Here is a 20,204-nt window from a genome sequence, read left to right as displayed (position 1 = left end):
GCCCATGGATCTCATCCTGCAATGAAACTGAGTGAAGTGAACTGGGAGGCACAGGGACTGTAGAAGCAAGACTCATTTTGGAACTGTGTATGTCTTTGATATTTAGTTAATCTTTTCACTGCCTCCCTAGCAAAACCAGTGAATTCCCCACTCTGCTGAAAAGAGGCTGTTTGGGAATGAGAAGGAAGGACAGGAAGCCCTACTAAAGGACAAAGGATATTTTTTAAAGAATGTAAAATGAGTGATGATATTTCCAATGCTCCCTGTAAGAAAATTAAATTCTAAAAAATGGTTACCCTAAAAAAATAGACTATATTGTTACTGAATACGCAGATTCTTTAAGAACAGTAGAACCGGGTTATAATAATCAGCCTAAAAAGAAGTAATCCTTTGCATCATAAAGATAAATTGCTTCCATGTAGAAATAGCTTAATGAAAAACAGGATTAAGGTGTATTACAGAAACATAATGATTTGCATTTTTGTCCTACTATGAGTCAGTAGTTTCCAATTGATTACCTCTACCCAGCGATTGGGGTAATACCTTATAGTCTGGGAGATCAATGCTTGAAAATAATGAATCCCCAAAATCAACATATTCCTACAGAGTCGTAGGGCTGGCTGTGAGTACAAAGGTCAACCTAGAAGCCAGATGACCTGCTCCTTCAAAAACTCCAGGGAAGTGACAAGTAAGGAGGGTAAGGTTGTCACATCTCCTCCAAGTGACATTTTGGGACATCTGGACAGGAGCTGCCAGGAGGCTCTTGTCTGGCTTCCCTCATTCTTCCTCTTGTTCTGCTCCAGTTGCAGGGCAGTGGCAAGGAAATGCCACCAGCCTGATTCTTCTGAAATACCCCTGTCTGCAGTGTAGCTGAACTGTCCTGAAAGATGGTAAATACAAAGCAGGACAGCCAGGCATAACTGCATGACCATTCTGATAAGGTCCCAAATGGGAGACATAACCAGGAAAAGCACAGTGTCCCACTCTGTTTGCCAGGAAATCGCCTACTTTCCAGGGAGGTATTTCTCACCTCTCCAGGACACCACAGGGAGTAGAGATGGCCTTTCCAGGAGCTCAGTGCCACTCAACAGGGATGAGACTCAGTAAGCCACATTTTATTCCCCACAATTTTTGTACTTACTCATAACATCCTATGCTGATTATGTCCTTGGTGACTTCTTCAGTCATAACATCAAATTTCAAATCTCACTGTAGGATGGGATGTGCTTTCAATATGAGTGACAGTGGGAAAACTTATTTATCAGCAGAAGGGACTTTGTAACATGTTATGACATTAATCTGATTTTTGCTGAGATATTCCAGACGCTTAAGGGCAGAATTAAACAAGAATGTACACATATATTTCCTTTGCCAGTAGTGCCCATATTTCACAGGGACATGAATGAACAGACATTTCTAGGTAAGAAGTGGAAAATTCTGTCCTCTATCTGAAGTAATTTAAAGTGCTCCTTTTATGCTATGCTCCCACCCTTCCTTATCATTTGATAGTGTTAGCATTGTTGTAGTGCTGATGATTTAAAAAGAAGAACAAAGTTTTCATTTTGCATTTTTTCTCTCCAGTAATCCCTCAAAATATTGCTCTGGATTAAGAGACAAAATTAATGGGATTTACAGAGTAGTTTACTGGCATAACAGCAAGACATCAATTAAGGTTAGGTTAGGTTAGCTTAGTTTAGTTTAGTTTAGCTTAGCTTATTTTAGTTTAGCTTAGTTTAGCTTAGTTTAGGTTAGCTTAGTTTAGGTTAGTTTAGGCTGGGTGAAGAGCAGGGCAAACAGAGTGGAGATATTTGGGGTTAGAAACTCCTTTCTCAGGAAGTGCAGTGTTGTTCCTGCTTAGTGCTACATACAGTGACGTCATGGGGTGGGGGAAGAAGAAAGAGGAGGGCTGATCTCCTAACAAACAGCTGTTGCAGCTGTAGAGAGAAAAAAGGAGAAAGATCAGGAGCAGCAGCAGCAATCTGACCCCTGCAACAGGTAATATCTCTTCAGTCCAGGTGACCTAGACTGTTCAAATGTGAAAAGGAAGGGGGAAAGAACAGTGGGGTGGGATGTGTCTGTGAGAGAAAAGTACGTCTTTTGTACTGGTTCTCAGCAGCTTTCTTCTTCCTGACCTATAGTGCTTGCAGCTTGTCACAGGGGTGGGAGGGGAAAGGGGTAGAAATTCAGACCAATATGAATTAAAAGGAAATTGTGTCAGCAGGGGGGCTTTTCTAGCAGACCTTTACTGCAGGGGGAAAAAAAAAAAAAAAAAAAAAAAAAAAAAAAAAAAAAGGAACATCCCTCTGGTTTCTGTGCGAGACTTGCTTCCTCATGTGCAGCCAGCCAGTATGGGTGCACAGGAAGGCAAGAGTGCCAAAGCTCTGAAGTCAGGGAAGTGTTCAGTTCATGGGGGCCTGGCTGGGACCCCACCCTGAGAGGGAGCCACGTGTGGCCTTCATCTTGGCAGCTTGCAAGGGACACCTAGCCAGGGCAAGAGCTGCCCCAAGCTGGGTGCTGCTGCTGTCTACCTGTCACCTTAACTCAAGGGGCACATCATCCTGACTACCCTTCAGACACTGACCGCACCTACCTCTCTACTTACTTTGGATGATAGCTAGCACAGAGACACATTGAAGACTGTCATGTTAAAAATAATAAAATGCAACAATTACATGATTCTTCTGCCGGTGGAAATATGTCAAGCTTTGCAAGCTAAAACTATATCACTGGTAAAATCTTTGCTGGTGAATAAAAGGGAAAAGAAGATGTTTGGGACCCTGCTGCTGTGCGTGCTAGTTCTGGGTAGTCTTAATTTTCATCTAGTTTTCTAGGGTTTGAGCCCAGAGAGAAAGCAGATAAAGTTTTCCACTAAGCAAGGTTGATCATAAATATGATAAATGCATCCCTAGCATTTCAATGTATTTGGTATAAAATCAGCCACTGTAAATAACATGGAACTGACAATTTGAACAACAGAGAGCAAGTCCAGCCTTCTGGGTCTCTCTACTGCAAGACCCATGTCTGTTTCTTTCTCCTATTAGAAATGCAGGCAGACTACTGAAATGTGCAGTGCTCCCCCCGTGCTTTCATATGATGCTACAAGGAATAAATGCAACAGAAAGTCTCTTTTAAAAACCAGGCACCAGGGAGTCTAAGTGAGGTTTGTAAACTCAGCCAGCATGTCTGGGACAGGGTCAGGAACCGAACAGCTATCTGATGGATTGCTAGTCAGTGTTTTGTCTGCAAGGGTGCTACAGAAGCAGGTTTTATGAGACAAATGTGGAATGATGCCTGCTGTGAACTGAGGGGAGCTGGAAATCTAGTTAAAGCCCATCTCTTCTGCCAGTGACCTTTCAACTAGAAGCAGAGGGCTGAATTTTGTGTTGTAATACAAAACTGTTAGAACAGTGAAATGTTTATCCTCAGTCTGCTTCTGGTTCTCTAGGTAAAGAGATCAGCATTTGGATGAGAAAAACCTTAGAGAACAGTTGCATTTTAGTTTCCTTTCATTACACTGAAATTATCTTTTATCCTCTGCAGATTTCTTCATTTCTGTCAAAGGCTTCTGTTTGGTCTTAAGTACATTTTGTGCAGGGATTGATACAGTAGGATGAAAACCCATTTCGAGATCAGGGCTGGGCCTTCATGCAATGGAGAGCATCACAAAGTGAGGGAGCTGTGCTGCTCTCTGTTCCAGGGCCAGGGTTGGTCTTCCAAGTAACAGCAGCGTGCTGCCCACCAGCACATCTCTACACTTTGGGAATATGGGGCTCACCATAAATGCCAACAGTGTGTATACATTTCAGTAGTCACAAGTACATTTTAAAGATGTACTTTAATGTAGACCTTTATGTACATTAATGATGATGACAAGCTCTAACATGAAACGGCTGCCACATTGCCAAAACAAAACACTGGTGTGAAGCTGCATTTACGAACATCCTCTTGGTTACACCCTGTTTAGCCAAGATTAAGCAGTTTAAGAACTGTAAAGACAACAATTTTCTAGGCAGCCAATGGAGGAAGAGTTTGGAAAATAAGTCCACATCACTTAAGGACGAGTCCTGAGGATGAGAGACGTATGTAGCAAACTAAACTTCAGAAGAAGAGAGAAACCATATGCTCAGCTTGCATCCCATGCAAAGCCCACATGGCAGTATCAAACCAAAGAGACTGGGGGATGTGCTGACTGGAAAGCCTCAAGATTTTTGTAATTGTTCCTTTAACTTTCATACCCACTACAATAATTCCTATCCATCCAGCAATAGGGCTGTTTATTAAATCAAAACAATGTTCTTAATTTTTTGCCTTCTTGTAATGTATAGTGTCCCATCTTTTTTTCTTACCACAAGAGAGAACAAGTGTCATTCAGTAATAAAGCAGATGGGATTTGGGGTCACTATTTATAGATCTCACTGAACTTTAGTCCAGTTGAGCTATATCATACTTTTCCCAAAATGAGTGTTTATGGAATACATTCATTTGTCTGGGTCCTCATATGTCTTAATTTTCATAGTATCAAAGGGCACTGATGTCTCTTAGGAGGTAAATTATGCCAACAAATCTTTCTGTGCTTATAGAAGTGATGATATGAGTAGCAGCCATCCTGCACAACAGGAAGAGAGGAAGAAAGGCATTGTCTGTGACCTCACTAGGATATACATTAATTAAAAATTTAGAAGATCGGTTTATCTAGATCAATTTGCAGATGTGTGTATTGTTATTTATGGTCTTGGTCTAATGATGGGAATGAAGTATATGCATTTATCATATTTAGATATTTCTAAACACAGAAATTCACTGTGTTTGTTAATGTACACATATAAATTAAACTTTGATGTCAGAGACATACCAAGTCAATACACTTAAAGATATCTTACTACATATTGGGGCAGGAAATTAACTGATCAAACATAGGAGATAAATTCTAGTACAAAATTAAGAAACTCATTTCCCTGAAAGGTAGGCAGTCCTTTTCATAGCTGGAGGACAAGTAAACCTTTCTCTCTGCAATGTCAGAAGAAAATACATTTTTGGGAAAGGGAAATTAAGTATCTCCAGAGCTTATGAAGTTTTGCAAAAAGTCCAATTACTTATGAAGTTTAGGTTAGAAGAGTTACAAAAGTTAGTCTGCTCCAACAGGACAAGATTCATTTTATTAAATGTAACTTGAAACACAGGCTGTGCAGAAAGACAAAAACCCTAATTTAATGTTTATCTAGAAAACCTGTAGAGCAAGTTGATTAAAAAAGGGAAATGCAGATATCCTTCAGACTGCATCAAATAAAAGCAGATTGAAATGTGGCTTTCTTTTCCATTTCTTCACCTATATTTTTATAAATACTTACAACTATGCTGTCTGCTGAAGACACTGCAAATTATTTGAATTATACTTTAAGCTGTCTTGAGTGGATGCGAGGCATGTCTTCTGGGAGGAACAGGATAAACCTCACCCAGAAGCAGAAATCCTGAGGCCAGTGTCTGCAGGAGTCCAAGGCCCTCAGCAGTGCTGCAGTGGGTGAAACCCCAGCAGTCCCTCAAGCCTGGTCACATCACCAAGGCAGAGCCAAGCCAAGGGGCTGAGGCTTGAATCCAGCACTAAATAGAGTGTCATCTTTGTTTAGTTACTTTTTCCTCTGGAGGTGCAAGTTTCCCTATATAGCCACAGATCACCCTAATCACTGGTGGAAACTCAGAAAATTTTTCAGGGCATATCCTAGATAGACTAACAAAGGGAGCCTTTGATCCATTAGGGAGAGCACTGTTCTATGACCACTGACAGACACAGTTTTCACCGATCTTTTATATTTCAGTGGTTTTCCATTGATTTACTAACGTGTGAAGAGGGTGCAATTTCTACAGGTCAGAAAGCTTGAATGTTGTAGTAAGTAATACAGTTTGCTTTATCATTTTCACCTCCACAGCTTTACCATGAATACCTACCTCTTTGTGTATGACTTAATCCAATTCTGTGGACATTCCTGGATATTTACAAATATGGTCATCAGGTTCATGTCATTTGGAAAAGGTAGGATTCCTTCTATATTTTCCTTAAACATTTTAAGAGTCAGCAACACATAAAAGCATCAAATCAGAGATAAAGTTAGGATTCTGAAAAGGTGTACGTCCAATAGCAGGGGCTGTAATTTCAATTAGAAAAACATTGTTTCATCCATTAAAAAGGATGAATGAATTATTGGTACCTACGTTCTGCCTGCATTACATCAGGATTGAAGCTCTTGATTTGCTAATGAGCTTTAATATTCAGCTGCATGATAGTAACCTTTGACTTCAACATAGACCTAAATGTGACTAGGTCCAGTCATCATGGTGAATATTAATCCTATTGAAGCCACAGGAGAGAACATCTTTGTGGTTATTCCACATGACTCTGTGCAACATACTTCTCTTTCTGTTGCCCAGGGTTAAGGCACAAAACCAGAAAACTAATTGCTGGAAATTTAAAATTATTTATAATGGTGGATAGTTGTAGTCAGATAAAATACCTACTTTGTGGTCTACTTGTTTTAGGAAGTGTCATGGGTACAGATACAGTCAAGAACTCAACATCTCCTCATGTTAGACTTTCCTCATACATTTCCTTAACATTGCTGTGTATTTAGAAATATCCTAAAGCAATATCTCTAAACCAACACATCCTGCACAATGTCTGACAGTGCATGAAGTGTAGGGGATCCTGTTCTTTTCCCAGCTTCCTGCCTCTTGTGTCAGAGCCACACACAGAGAATGGACTGCCTCCTCCCCAAAGCTTTGCTTCTGCTACCCAAAAGTTTGCTACCATGTGAACTTTTTTTCCTTGCCATCTCCAGTGGTGATAAGGCAAGAGAAAACCCAGTAACTGATCCAGACTTTTACTGTATAACCACTCTCTAATTTTCCCCTTCGCTTTGTCTGTAGATTCATTGGCCGATACATTTTACTCTATAGGACTTGTAATGCGCCTTTGCCAGTTGTTATCTGTATTGGAGATCCTACACATCATCATTGGCATTGATAAAAGCCAGCTTTCCCCCAGGTTTTTGCAGGTAAGTCTATTTCTCAAGACCCCCTTTCCACAACCTATGCACTTTAGCCATGGATGCCCTTGGGAAAAAGCCCAAGCTGAACTACCTTGAATGGTGAACCTGCATCCTTCCTCAGGCACCTTGATCTACTGATGGTTTGCTAACTGCAGGAATTGAACCCTTATAACTGGGTTGGGAAAGAGCTGCTCTCTCAGCTTTTTTCTTTCTAAGTGAAACTGAATAGTGAGTGCCCCACACCCAGCCCACAACAGCATGGACCTGGAAGATGTCCAGAGGAGCAGCTCCATTTCTAGGCTACCATAGGTAGCTGAGGATATGACCTTCCTAGCCAACTTGTTTACAGCCAGAAGACAATGTTTCAGAGCCTGTTTCAATAGCTAACTCTTTTCCATGCCATTTCCTCACTGACAAGTGCATATTTATTTTGTAGACAAGCACAAGACAAGATTTTCTGGGGTATCAAAGGGATGGCAGTGAGAAAACCACCAGCACATCAAGCCTCCTGAAACAGGGTTTGCTGTTGGTCATGGAGTGCAGGAGGAAAATAATTGATTAAGAAAGAGAAATCGAAGAACTGAAGAAGAATTAATGCTGGGAAGGGAAAGAAAGGAGAATTATCATATTCTTCCTGTAAGGGTCTCTGCCCTCTCAAACCCAGACATGGACAAATTGTGGCATCATCCAGAGGTTTTGATGCTGTTAAGGGGTTTACAGGGCGTATGTTCAGCTGTAGACAGAAAACCAGCCAAAAGATCACATGCTATAGCAGAAACCAAGAAGGTTTTCTGACATTTTCCTTACTGCACTCATGTTTCGTGCTGGGACTTAATCTCAGGTTTTGGCATTTTTCTACATGTATTGGAAAAAGTAAAAACTTTGACTTGAGTTTACCTTCAAACCCTTCTAATCCTTAGTATTTGAATAATGGTGAAACTGGTATTGCTCTCAGCAGTCAGAAGGTAAAAGACTAAGAATACTTAGTTATGTTTTTAGTTTTCTGGATAGCCCATTTTTGTCAAATGACATATTGCATGGGTGAAGATGTTCCTCTTTTAAAATCTCCATTAGAAATTGACTAATATAGGTCTCTTTTCCTGATGCTGCCCAGTACGTATGGTAGCAGATTCGTCAAAATGCAATTAACTGTTTTTCCCTGCCTAAATCTACATGCTTTTACACTAACCTAGGGGGGAAAAAAAAAAAAAAATCCTATCTAATCTGTTCTGTAACAAATCTCATGTCATCTCTTGGAGAGAAGAGCAGTTGGCTAATGTTAATAGTCATTAAAGCAAGGCTTGTTCTGGCAGACTTTACACATTCCCCAGTCCTGATGTAGTCTGTTCCTTTCCTACCCAGCCTTACCAAAGCAAGATCAGGGAAGCCTGCACAAACACTGCTGTCACCACAAAAGACACTAGATATGAAATGGCTATTCTGAGCAAGAAAACTGTGACCTTTCTTAGGCAGTGCTCTCCAGGACTGCATATCAGGGAATGATATGGCACTGTGATCCCAAACATTTGTCTCACAATAAAGATAGCTTTGGATCCTTGCTTTGTTCCTTCCTCAGGTGTTCTCTCACCACAAACACAACTCTCTTGCCTTGATTTTAGCAGTAGTCTCATGCTGTCAAAGCAAGGTGTACAAACTCTCTGTGTAGTCTCTTCTTTCATTTGGGTTGCCCTACTTTTGCTGGGAGAATGTAGGTTAAGCAATTGTGTGACGTGTGCCTTGCCACACTTTTCTCCTTGCCTCTTAAAAAAAAAAAAAAAAAAAGATAGATTTTTCCACAATGAACTGGGGATGGGCAGTTTGAGATGCTTACCTTACTGCAGCCTACTGGACTACTGCACACTGCACATAGTCAGGGCACTGGTAAAGCTGCAAGAATTTGATAGTGACTGTTCTGTTATGCATTCCCACCACCTATTCTGACTCTAAGCTTAATATATAGATCTACATGCATCCTTCAAGCCATGCACACACATGCATATCCACAATGCTCTCAGGATGTGAGAACAGGTGGCTCTGGAAATGTCAGGGAAACACATGAGTGGAAGTAATGCCACCTTGAATGAAACAAGCTGTGAAAAAACCCCTGTGGTTGCTAGTTGTTTTCTAGGCATTATAGCAGAGACAAGATTTAAGCACAGTCTGAATGAAGGATTTCTGTCTAATATCCTATTTATTGTGATTTAGTAACATTTACATGGAACACTTTGAGATGTACATTACAGATGGTGGAAAAGCAAACTCAGAGGTGTTTTCCAGAAAAACCCATTCAGGTTGGCCTCATTGAGGGACAAAGTCTCAGGCTACCAGGAACCTGAGATGGGTTAGGTAGGCTAAGGCCAAGTCACATGATGAAAGAGAGAGGGGACCTGTGTGATGGATGCTCTGGAGGAGGAGAAGACAAGGGAGAGTTACAGAATTGGTGCAAAGGGATGTCTCTCAGGGCATTTGCAGCTTGAGTGATTGAGAGGACAGGAGAATGTGTCACGTGTCATTGCAGTTGCCAAAACAGAGGATAATGAAATATAGAAGTCTGGCCAGGGGGTAAAGGCTGATGGGACTGGTATTTTAGCAAGGGAGAGAGTAACAAAGATGTAAGAAAAGACTGGTGTTTTTGTGAACAAAACACCAGGTCTTCATCCTGTACAAACAGGATTGAATTTATCAGACCAAAAGCAATGTACTGCAGCTTTGTGATAAAAACATTGATTTTTAATTTAATATGAATATTTAGTTGCACTTTTCTTAATTAAAAAAAAAATCACTAAATCAAAGAACTGTGTAAAGGTTTCAGGTACCAATTATGATACTGCTCAGTCATACTTATTGAAAAATGGAATTGAATGTGCTGCCTGCTCCTGCCCTAACCTCAGCTGGTCTAATTTGCTCTGTCTCACTTACCTGTTTCAAATGCCCAGGCTGCCTTGCAGAAATTTGTGCCATTCTACAGAACTTGTTGTATCCTGTGAGACACCAGTTCTGGGAGAGGAAGGAAATTCCAGTTTGATTTTCACACAAAGAACAAGAAGGAATGAAAAATGAAACTATTGTATTTATGCTTTGTTAGGTGTCAGCACATACTTCCTTTTTGTGAACATGAAAACATAGGACTTCTGGTTTTGTTTTTATTTTTTTTTTTTTTTTAGCAAGAGAGTAGCAACAGAGAATACCATATTTACATTCATGCAAGGACAGATGATCCATAGAAGAAATGAGCTGTGGCACATGCTATGTGTGTATATGTATGTGTGTGTACACACACATATAAATATGCATACATCTATGTGTGTATATTTATATATGTACATGATTCCATGTATGTACATATACAGATGTGTGTATATAGTGGCACAATATCAACAGACATTTACTGGGATCTCCTCTTCTTCAAGTAGCAATATGCCTTGACAGTAAAGGTCCCCAGAGTGCTATGAAAGAAAAGAGCACAATGTCTTGAAGGGCAATAAAGACAATCAGTCAGGCAACCTCCTGATTTACACAAAGGAGAAACTATTGTCGTGGTTTAAACCCAGCCAGCAGCCAAACACCATGCAGCTGCTCACTCACCCTCTCCTGCCCAAGTCATGGGGGAAAGAATTGGAGGAATAAAAGTAGGGAGACTCGTAGTTTGAGATAAAAACAGTTTAATCATTGAAATAATAATAATTATAACTAATAATAGAAAATACAAACAGGTAATGCACAATGCTATTGCTCACCACTGGCCCACACCTAGCATGTTCTGAGCTAGTGTTCCCAGACATCCTGAAAAAGCAATCGCATAAGTGAGAAAGTGAGATCCCCAGCCAATCCTCCTCTATATAGTGAGCATGACGTTACGTAAGATGGAATATTCTACTGGCCAGTTTGGGTCTGTTGCTCTGGCTGTGTTCCCTGCCATCTTCTTGTTTACCTGCACATGGGCAGGACACGGGGAGTTGGAAAGTCTTTGATATCTCAGCAACAACTGAAAACATCAGTGTATTATCAACATTCTTCTCATACCAAAACTCATACTGAATCCAAAACACAGCCCTTGTCTAGATACTAAGAAAAAAATAGCTCTGTCCCAGCTGAAACCAGGACACTCATGAAGACATCACAATTGCTCTGAGCAGCCATGCCTGTGTCCTGCCCCACATGTGTGCTCCAAAGCAAGGCCACAGGTGGTTTTCAATTTTTGCCTCTGATGGCTGCTTTAACCACCTCGTTGTTTGCTAACTGAGACTGCAGTCTAGCAGGAACAGAAGACCTATGGGGGGACCTGCTTTGTCTCATGTCCAGTTCCCTGCTCTTGCAGGTGCTGAACCTACTTTACACAGTCGGATTACTGACTTCCATTATCTGCAACTAGTAAGGCTCAATGCCTCCAGTGCTCTCCTTCCCAAATATGAATCCTCTGATGGAAGAAATCTGCGAGGCCCCAGCTAGGTGATACTCACTGCCTCTTGTGCATCTGCTTGTGCCCTGGTGAAGAGAAGGAAACCCACATCCTCTTCCACTCCCAGACCATGAGGCTGAGTTGTGTGTTTCCATAGCCACTCTGTCTCCTTGGCCATTGCTCATCTTTTTGAAACTGGAGATGGTAACTACCTGTCTACTGCTTATCCTTTTATCTCACTGATATGGGATGAGCTCCTGTTCACTTGACCCATGATGTGTTCTAGCACTTTTCCACCTAGCCACCTCTTGAAGAGCAAGTGACCATTTGGGAAATCTGCCAGTTCTCACATCTAAAAACTTGTCCATACTTTCGTTGTTATGATGAAGCTTTGGTATCAAGGTCAGACAATTCCGTGAAATATTTCTTATATTAACAATATTGCAGAACTCTCTCTCCACATCCCAGTCAGATTGTAGCATCGATAACAAAATGCCCACACAACCAATGCTTTACTCCTTTACCACACTTCACCAAAATTATTTTAACTCAGGTTCTGTTTTATTTATTCTCTCCAGCACAAAATCCCATTCAATGCTCATGCTGTTTTTACCTTTGATATCCCTCTTGTGATGGTTGTCCCACCACACTTCTCCTATCTCTGTTGTATCTGCTTTCAGATTCTCCATCAACTCTTCCAGTTCCCCCATTTTCTTGCCAGGTTCCTCAGCATCAACATACAAACACAGGACTGGCTATCTCTCACTCTTTCCTGGCCTGTCTATACAGAAGACTGTCAACATCTGACCTTCTTAGAAATCAGTTCCTCAGTTAGGGACCAATGGGATCAGCAGCACAAGATGACAGTCAGAGCAGGGTGAGAGGCAGCAAAACCATTTTTACCTCTTGTGGCCCCCTAGTGCTTTTCAAGATGAGGAACATGTTTTCTTTCTATATGAAAAAATGCTCTCACATAATTTTGCTGAATACTGAAGTGAAGGCTGCTTTATCTGACACGTGGTTTGCAAAAAACATCTGTAGCCAAAATGTTCCATGCAGAAACCAGTAAACATTACATAGCAAAACTACCACACAAACTTGCTGAGAGGCCAGCTTCTTATTTTGTTTAAGGTAGGAGTAAGGGGAAGGGCGAAATGAGTGAAGAATGACTGCGCATATAAAAAACACCATCCATTTTCGTTTCATGATTTTTCACTGACTTGACATCTTAACCCATTAAATCATTAAGCCTAAGGTACCTTACAGAAGAGATGGAAGTGGGTATTAAAAACCCCAGTTAAGTTATACTGATTCACACCAACTGAATAAATGCAAATTTTCTCCCTTAATACTTTCAAAAAGAGTGTAAACCAGAATGAACCGATACCATTCTGGGAGAGTTTCACAAGCAACTGTTGGCAGTACTGAATACTGCAGATATATTTATTTTACAAGGCAGAGCATGAATACTGATAATACAAGAAAGCTACAAAAAGACATACTTGTTTTTCATTTCTTGAGCTTTAATATTGCTGATTATTTTTTTAAGCTGGAGATATTGCCTGATTAATTTGCTTATATATCTTTTAAATTAAAAAGGCATATCTTGTGGGTTGGATAAGGTTCAACTACTAGAAAAATGTTATGACATAAATATTATGGCAATAATTCCCATAAATGGTAAGCTTAGACCCACTTCTCCTAGCCAGGACTAAGCTAAAAAAAACGATAAGGAATTATGCTTTTCCTCCTCCTTTCTGCAAATCTTATACGAGAGTGATCCTTTGGGGTGCAGATCTCCAAGCTATGAAAGCAGAGCTGGGACTGAGATTAGCAGTGACTGGCATACTATCCACCCAAGGGCCCTCTGTAACCCATGGCCTCCCCTCCAGACTACAAGCAAGGAAGCTTTCCCCCGCCAGCCCTACAGGCACCTCCAGGGGCACAGTGGGAGAAGTCCTTGCTCCCATGATCTCAGCCGGCTCATCCACAGGTTTCCTGGGCTACAAACTCAAGTCATCCCTGTTGGCAAGAAAACCTCCACCCATACCATAGTGGATCCATAATGTTGCAGCCAAGTTTCCAGTTCCTCAAGCTGGAGGCCACCGGGGTCTTGAACAAAAGCAGGCCAAGAAGCAAAATGTTCACTGGACCATTTGTGTAAAGCAAACTGGATTCACCTGTGGCCTCTGTTTTTGTCAAAATGGCACAGAAATGAGAGCTATAGAAGGTGTTACCTGAATTCACAATTCTTTTTTCTTTTCAGATCACTGAGAGAATAATTGTTTTATTTGTCGTGATCAACAGTCAGGAAGAAATTCAAGGGAAATATGTCGTGTGTGTTTTATTTTTCCTTTGGAATTTATTAGATGTGGTCAGGTAAGGAGTCAATGGCAAGACCACAATGGAAAAATGGGTCATTCTTGCAAGCAGAACCCCAGCCCCACTGTGCTGCAGACTCAATTCATTATTTTGAAATTGGTAGAAAAGCATATTATCCATTTTAAATAAAAGCTTTGACCTTATAAGTTACTGATTTTTACAAAACTTGCATAGTTGAGCGGCAGAATGACTTACAGATGTAAATCATTGCATTGACATCCGTAGTTCAAAGGCTTGGACCTTTTTAACAAAAATTTAGAAGGAAATCACAGCTACCTCCCACTGAACAGCAATTTCAGAAATTGATTTACAATCCTGTTGCTTTATTTTATTTTTTTTTAAACATCTCATTTCAAACCAAGATTGACAGCACAATAAGGCAGCACCAGCAGAGCTTCTTACTGAGATGGAAAGAATATTATGGGTTAATTGCACTGTGATTCCCAAAAAGCCAAGAGCTCCTACAGCAGAGACTGAGAATTTTGGTGTAGTAAGGTATATGTTACACTGCAGGGACAACAGGTATGAGGTAAAATGGATAGGAATACAATTGATGATTTTGATCTCAAAAATTTTGTATGGTGTAAGGTAACCAGTACCTGCCCATGGCAAACGTATAATGTTGAAAATTCCACATTACTGATTTTTGCATTGATATCTGAAGTCAGTAAAGTTTCTCAAACGTAACTTGATCCTCTATGGACCTCAGTTCATAGACTTACAGCAGGGAAGACACATGGAATTAAGAAGTATTTTAACTGGATATAGCCCTCACAGCAGCCTCTGTATGGAAGCAAAGGTTTTTTTCCTTCTTTTTATACTAGAGTAGCTTTCTGTTATTTTAAATACATTGCTTTGGAGTCTGTCTGGGGAATATGGGTATAGGCAGTAAAGGAACTAACAGTGTTTTAAAAGGCCATCTGTTCATATCTCTAGCAGGACCACAGGGCCAAAAAGCCTTTCAGCTGACCAAAAAATGTGATCAGATCTGTTTCTTCAGTGTTTGGAAAGCTTCTGTGCCACTTTTAGATAAAACTAGCTAGGATTAGCTCACCTTTGGAGACTGAAGTCCTAGGCATTCTGGTCTCCCAGTGAGCAAAAGTCACAGCCACAGTAAGAATAAAACACTACAATACACTGGAGGGCAACTGCTTTTTTTTTTTGCACCTACTATCCCTTCTGGTGTCCAGGGGAAGGGCAGTTGTACTACAGAGATTAAGTTCCTGTTCTTACCTTGCTGTTTAACCTCCTCCAGCAGTGGTTTGGCTAGTTCATCAGTCACAAATCAGTATTTTCTCAGCCCCAAGCAACAGTCATATCCTTCCTGCCCCCCTCAGTTGTAACATCCCTATCCAAAATCCATTTTCTGATGGACCAATATGAAATCATGATGGTTTCTGATAGAGCTTTTGGGATGGAGAGCTGTGTTGCTGTCTGCCTGCTCTAGGGCAGCACCAGACAACCTTTCTGAAATCATGAACCATCTACTTCAGACATCAGTTAGAGCCTGAACAAAACTGATGAAGTATTGATCTGAAATTTTCTCAGATAGGCAGCCCCAAAGCTCTTCTGCAGTTCCCTTGGATTTCTTTATTTTAAAGACATAATCATTCCGTCGGAGCCCCTCTGCTGTTCCTCTTACTGCAGGTACACTTACAACATGTTAGCAAGGATGGGAATATATTACCTACCACTGACATGGCTCAACTTTTCACTGTGCATCCCGCTCTATCCCCTTTCAGTTCTGGCTAAAGGTAAGGAGATGGGAAAGGTAACAACGATTTGCTTCCTTAATATTTTCCAATAAAATGTGATGAGTTCAGTTGTCATTTGTGTTTAAGATACTTCTTTTTGTGTTGCCAAAGTAGTTATAAATGCTTATGTACTCTCATATTAATCTGTATGTCACCTATCTTTCTTCTGTACTTTTTCCTTAGGTGTTCTCTGTGGTTTGTGTGTTTGTTTGTTTGTTTTCTAACAGTATGGGAAAATGTTCATTTTTTCTGGGCAAAGCAGGAAAATAACCCCACAAAAGACATAGAGATTTCCCCAGTCCAGACTGACCACATTAGGCAGCAAATCCCAAAGCTGCCTTCTCCCTCACTGAGGCTGACCTTCTGGCTTAGGCCATACTTAGCAGCATATTTTACTTACACCAGGGAAATGTGAGATAATGTTGAAAGCAGTGCAAACTACAGGAGTGACAGAACTTATTATTGAAAGGGAAATACTTGCTAATTCTAATATTAGGAGCCATTAGCACCTCAGACCTACAAACTCAGTAGGAAAACGTGCATATGCATATGAAAGACATGGTAAATTCAGAATATAATACAGGTATCTGCACCTTAGAGGTAACGGACTTTTGCATGAAGCTTTCTGATGATCTCCCACCTCCTTTTGACTAAAGATTTACCGTGTTATTTTACAGCATTTGCAATTTGTGTATCACTGCCTTATTTTGAATCCTTTGGCACATACTCCATCAAGCTACCATTTCCATTCGCCTTCTCAATCTACTTCCCCTATGTTCTGAAAATGTACCTGCTAGTGCTCTTTATAGGTAAGTATCTCATCTTCCAGAAAGCTGGGTCTCAACACAACAGGGATGATTATGGAAACAAAAAATCAAAAAATCACTATAGCTCCTTTCAGAAACTCTAACTTTCTCTATCACATCCTGTAAACCACTGCAGGGAAGTTCATCACCAGCTGTTTTGATTTACGATGTCTTTCAAATAGAAATAACCCAATTTGCAAGAGACACCACGTGTGTGAAGCATAAAAATACAAAACAAATATATAAAAATTACTTCAGGGATCCTGGCCTTAGAGCTACTTACCAAAGTTTGCCTTTTTTTTTTTTTTTTTTTTTTTTTTTTTAAGAAAAAAATCAATTCTCATTTCACCACACTCATTCTGTGCAACCTCTACTCATTCATTCCTCCTAGCTGGTATGAGATCTGAATTAAGACTTCTACAATTTGATTATCCAAAGGGGTGATAAAAGAGCCCACCCTAAAACCTACATGTAAATAGACCCCTTCTCCTTCTCAACAAATAACTTTTTGAAAAATCTGAACTGAATTTGGCTGCATTACAGCCAAGTCTTCATTCCATCATTGGCTTTAACATTAATTTGAAGGATTTCATCTTTGTGATACAGTGTTCTGTTCCTAACTTCATGGAAGGAACTGTGCAAGATTGACAGATGAATGTTCATATTGTTCCTTCTGAATGAATTGAAGACATTTTAGACTTTAGTCCCTTCTTCTTACACCATTTTGTGTTTTGATTCAGGTATGTGCTTTATCATCCAGAACCTCTTCTCTGAAAGGAAGGCACACCTAGGGGCAAGCAACATCAGAAAGAAAAGAAGCTAAATTGCTATTTTGTTTGGAAATAAGAAATACATTTCCAGTGGGATGCTGCATATCATAGGTTAAAAAGAAATTAGACAAAGATTTTCAATGCAAAACTCCTGTTTGCATGTACATTATCTGGCTTTGGAGAATTTTCAGAAAAGACAGATTTCTTTAATGCACTTCAAAAATGGAGCAGCTCAAAATAACTAGTTACTGTTGAAAATTTTGAATTCAAATAGCAGGAGTTTTAAAAATTAATATATTTTTTCTAATATAAATTAGAAAATTCTGAAAAAAAATGAAAAGTGGCTCCACTTACAATCACACTTACAACCCTTATTTTGGTGATAATTCTTGCCTCATTAGCAACAGATATTCTGAAATGACAGTACCATTTAATCTATAAGATTATGTTTATTAGGCCACCTCATACATATGTGCCTCATACATATTTTAGTGTTAGATTGGCTAGAACTGGAATCTCTCAAGGAGCAGAAGCTGGAAACTGCAACCTATGAGATTCACATGCTGATTAGGGTCAGGCATTCACAAAGGATCCCTCACATTCTGGCCCAGCCTTCACTTCTTCAAAAAAAGACTCCAGAAAATGCAACTGAACCACAAAGACAAATGATAGGTACTCGTCTACCATATATTCAAGGGGCTATTTAAGGGTCAGAAGTAAAAACTTGCAATCATGTATCTGGCAGACATTAAGAATCTCTTTCCCCACAATTATTTTCTTCCATGTTGAACTGCAGACAGATAAACAAAAGTGTGATGTAGTCAGGCCAAATATATGGTAGTCTTTAAAGGGAAGTGAGTGACTATCAAAAGCCATGTGCAAAATTCTAGCCATTTTACTCAAGTGTGTTGTTCCTCATGCTTCAGTATGACTGTGAGAATGCAACTAGGGCTGTTTCTTAAAAGGTTGGGATTGAAGAATATGGACAAATAACTGCTTAGAGGCTGGCAGAGTCTTTTCTGATGTTTCACCCATACTGATTATCACCTACATTTGAATTTAAGAAAATGGGGAGAAAAGTGAGGCTTTTGGGCTTGACCAAAAACTAGGGGGAGGAAGGAAAGATAATAGGTGGAAGGAAGATAATATTTAAAGGGAAAATGAACACTATCTCAATATGAATAGGCTTTTGCCTGTATGATTTTCTAAACCATGCAGCCTAAGAGGGTATATAAGGAAAGAGTGAAGCTGGACTCGATTAATTAATTTGTTACAAAAGGTCACCTACTATAATTTATATTTATTTAATATATGTGTCAGATAATGCCCGCAGACTATTGTGACCACTGGAGTACTTGCAAACCATAAGAGACAAGGTCATGCATGCAATAGTATAGGGTCAATCCTGGATTTTTTTTTTTTTTTTTTTGAAAGCACTGCAAACAGAGGTAGGAATTTGGAACTTACTATAGAAACAGAAGTATTTCCACTTTGTACTTCTGTCTGACCCAAACTGATTCAAGTGTGGACAATGTGAAGAAACATATACGATGACAGCTTTGAAGAAAGACAGAGCAAGAACACTTCACATCAAAACACTATATTACATGCTAGAGATGAAACATGGACATTTTCTCCCATGGAAATTCAATCTAATGGGTTTGTCATTAAACTGCCTATAGTTAACATACTCTGTAGGAAAAAACATGACATATGATATTGTATTTGGTCTACATGGCAAGGCTTAGGCAGTGGGGAAGCTGCAGGGATGGCCTCCGTGAAAAGACAGGGGCTTCACCCATGCCAGGCACAGGCTGGTTCCAGCCAGCTCCAAAACAGAGCCACCGTGGGACACTGCTGAGCCAAATAGCAAAGCTGATGGCACCTATGTGAAAACATATTTAAGAAAAAGTAAAAAGCGTTATGCAGCAGGTGTGAGAGAGAATAAAAATGTGAGTGAAACAGCTCTGCAGACACCAAAAACAGTGGGGAAGGTGAGAAGGAGGTGCTCTGGACACTGCAGCATTCCCCTGTGGCCCACGAAGAAGAGCATGGTGGAGCAGGTTGTCCCTCTGCAACCCATGGAGGACTGTGCCCAACAAGATATATCCACACTGCAGCCTGTGGAAGACCTCACACCACAGCAGGCAGATGTGCCCTGAAGGAAGTTGCAGCCCATGGAGAGCCCACACAGGAGCAAGTTCCTGGCAGGAATTATGGCTCATGAGGGGTCCACACCGGAGCAGACTTTTCCAGATAGACTATACCCCATGGAAAGGACCCACACTAGAGCAGCTTGTGAAGAGCTGCAGTTTGTGAGCAGGAACCATGTTGAAGTTCATGAAGGACTGTATCCCATGGAAGGAACCCCATGCTGCAGCAGGGGAACAGTGTGAAGAGGAACCAAGAGCAGATATGAAGGTTTATGAACTGACTGCGATATTTCCTACCCACCCTGTACTGCTTGAGGATGGAGGAGGTAGAAGTGTCAGGAATGAAGGAGTGAGGTTGAGCCTAGGAAGAAGGGTGGGGGGAAGGTGGTTTTAGTTTTATTTTTTGTTTCTTACCATACTACTGTATTTTTAGTTGGCAATAAATTACTCTTCCTCAAGTTGAATCTGTTTTTGTGACAGCAAATGGTAAATGATCTCCCTGTCTTTATCTTGACCCACGAGCTTTCTCATCCTATTTTCTCTCTGTCCTGTTGAGGAGGTGGAGAGGAGCAGCTGAATGGGCATCTGTCAGCCAGCCAAGGTCAAGCCTACCACAGATATTCATATTAAGCCATGTTTATTGTTTTATGTTAAAAAAAAAAAACAATCAGGATGCGATGCTCTTCCTTTGCATTGATCCTTACAGCTGGCTAAAAGACTGGAATAGGAGAAGCGTTCTTTAAAATTCACTGTGGGGAGCTCCTCCAAACCTAAACTGCAGGAGAGAGTCATGAAGTTAATGACAGAATACTTCCCACCTCTTTCTGGTGCAGAGGTAACACGAGGCAGGCAACTGGGAGATCAAGGTAATTAGCTTTCCATGTGTGACCACAGCAGGTC

At 40.4% G+C, this 20,204-nt stretch overlaps 1 protein-coding gene across 3 annotated transcripts; it reads left to right on the top strand.

Moving 5' to 3' along the window:
* The first annotated feature begins 1,900 nt into the window (after nucleotides 1–1,900).
* On the top strand, nucleotides 1,901–19,762 carry HACD4 (3-hydroxyacyl-CoA dehydratase 4). 3 transcript variants are annotated; one of them, XM_009974600.2, is made up of 7 exons: nucleotides 1,901–1,995; nucleotides 5,925–6,028; nucleotides 6,919–7,046; nucleotides 13,706–13,818; nucleotides 15,469–15,575; nucleotides 16,253–16,384; nucleotides 17,122–19,762. In XM_009974600.2, the coding sequence occupies exons 2-7, from the start codon at nucleotides 5,932–5,934 to the stop codon at nucleotides 17,202–17,204; spliced, it is 660 nt and encodes a 219-aa protein (XP_009972902.2). In that variant the 5' UTR covers nucleotides 1,901–1,995; nucleotides 5,925–5,931; the 3' UTR covers nucleotides 17,205–19,762. The 3 variants fall into 3 exon arrangements, with proteins under 3 accessions (XP_009972902.2, XP_032855299.2, XP_032855300.2); XM_032999408.2 differs by lacking the exon at nucleotides 17,122–19,762 and having other exon boundaries at nucleotides 6,949–7,046; nucleotides 16,253–17,115; XM_032999409.2 differs by lacking the exon at nucleotides 17,122–19,762 and having other exon boundaries at nucleotides 16,253–17,115.
* The last annotated feature ends 442 nt before the right edge of the window (nucleotides 19,763–20,204 follow it).

The sequence above is a fragment of the Tyto alba genome, unplaced genomic scaffold, assembly GCF_018691265.1.
Source record: "Tyto alba isolate M040663 unplaced genomic scaffold, T.alba_DEE_v4.0 Super-Scaffold_42, whole genome shotgun sequence".
Taxonomy (NCBI): Eukaryota; Metazoa; Chordata; class Aves; order Strigiformes; family Tytonidae; genus Tyto; species Tyto alba.
This window is presented reverse-complemented; position numbering and strand designations above follow the sequence as displayed.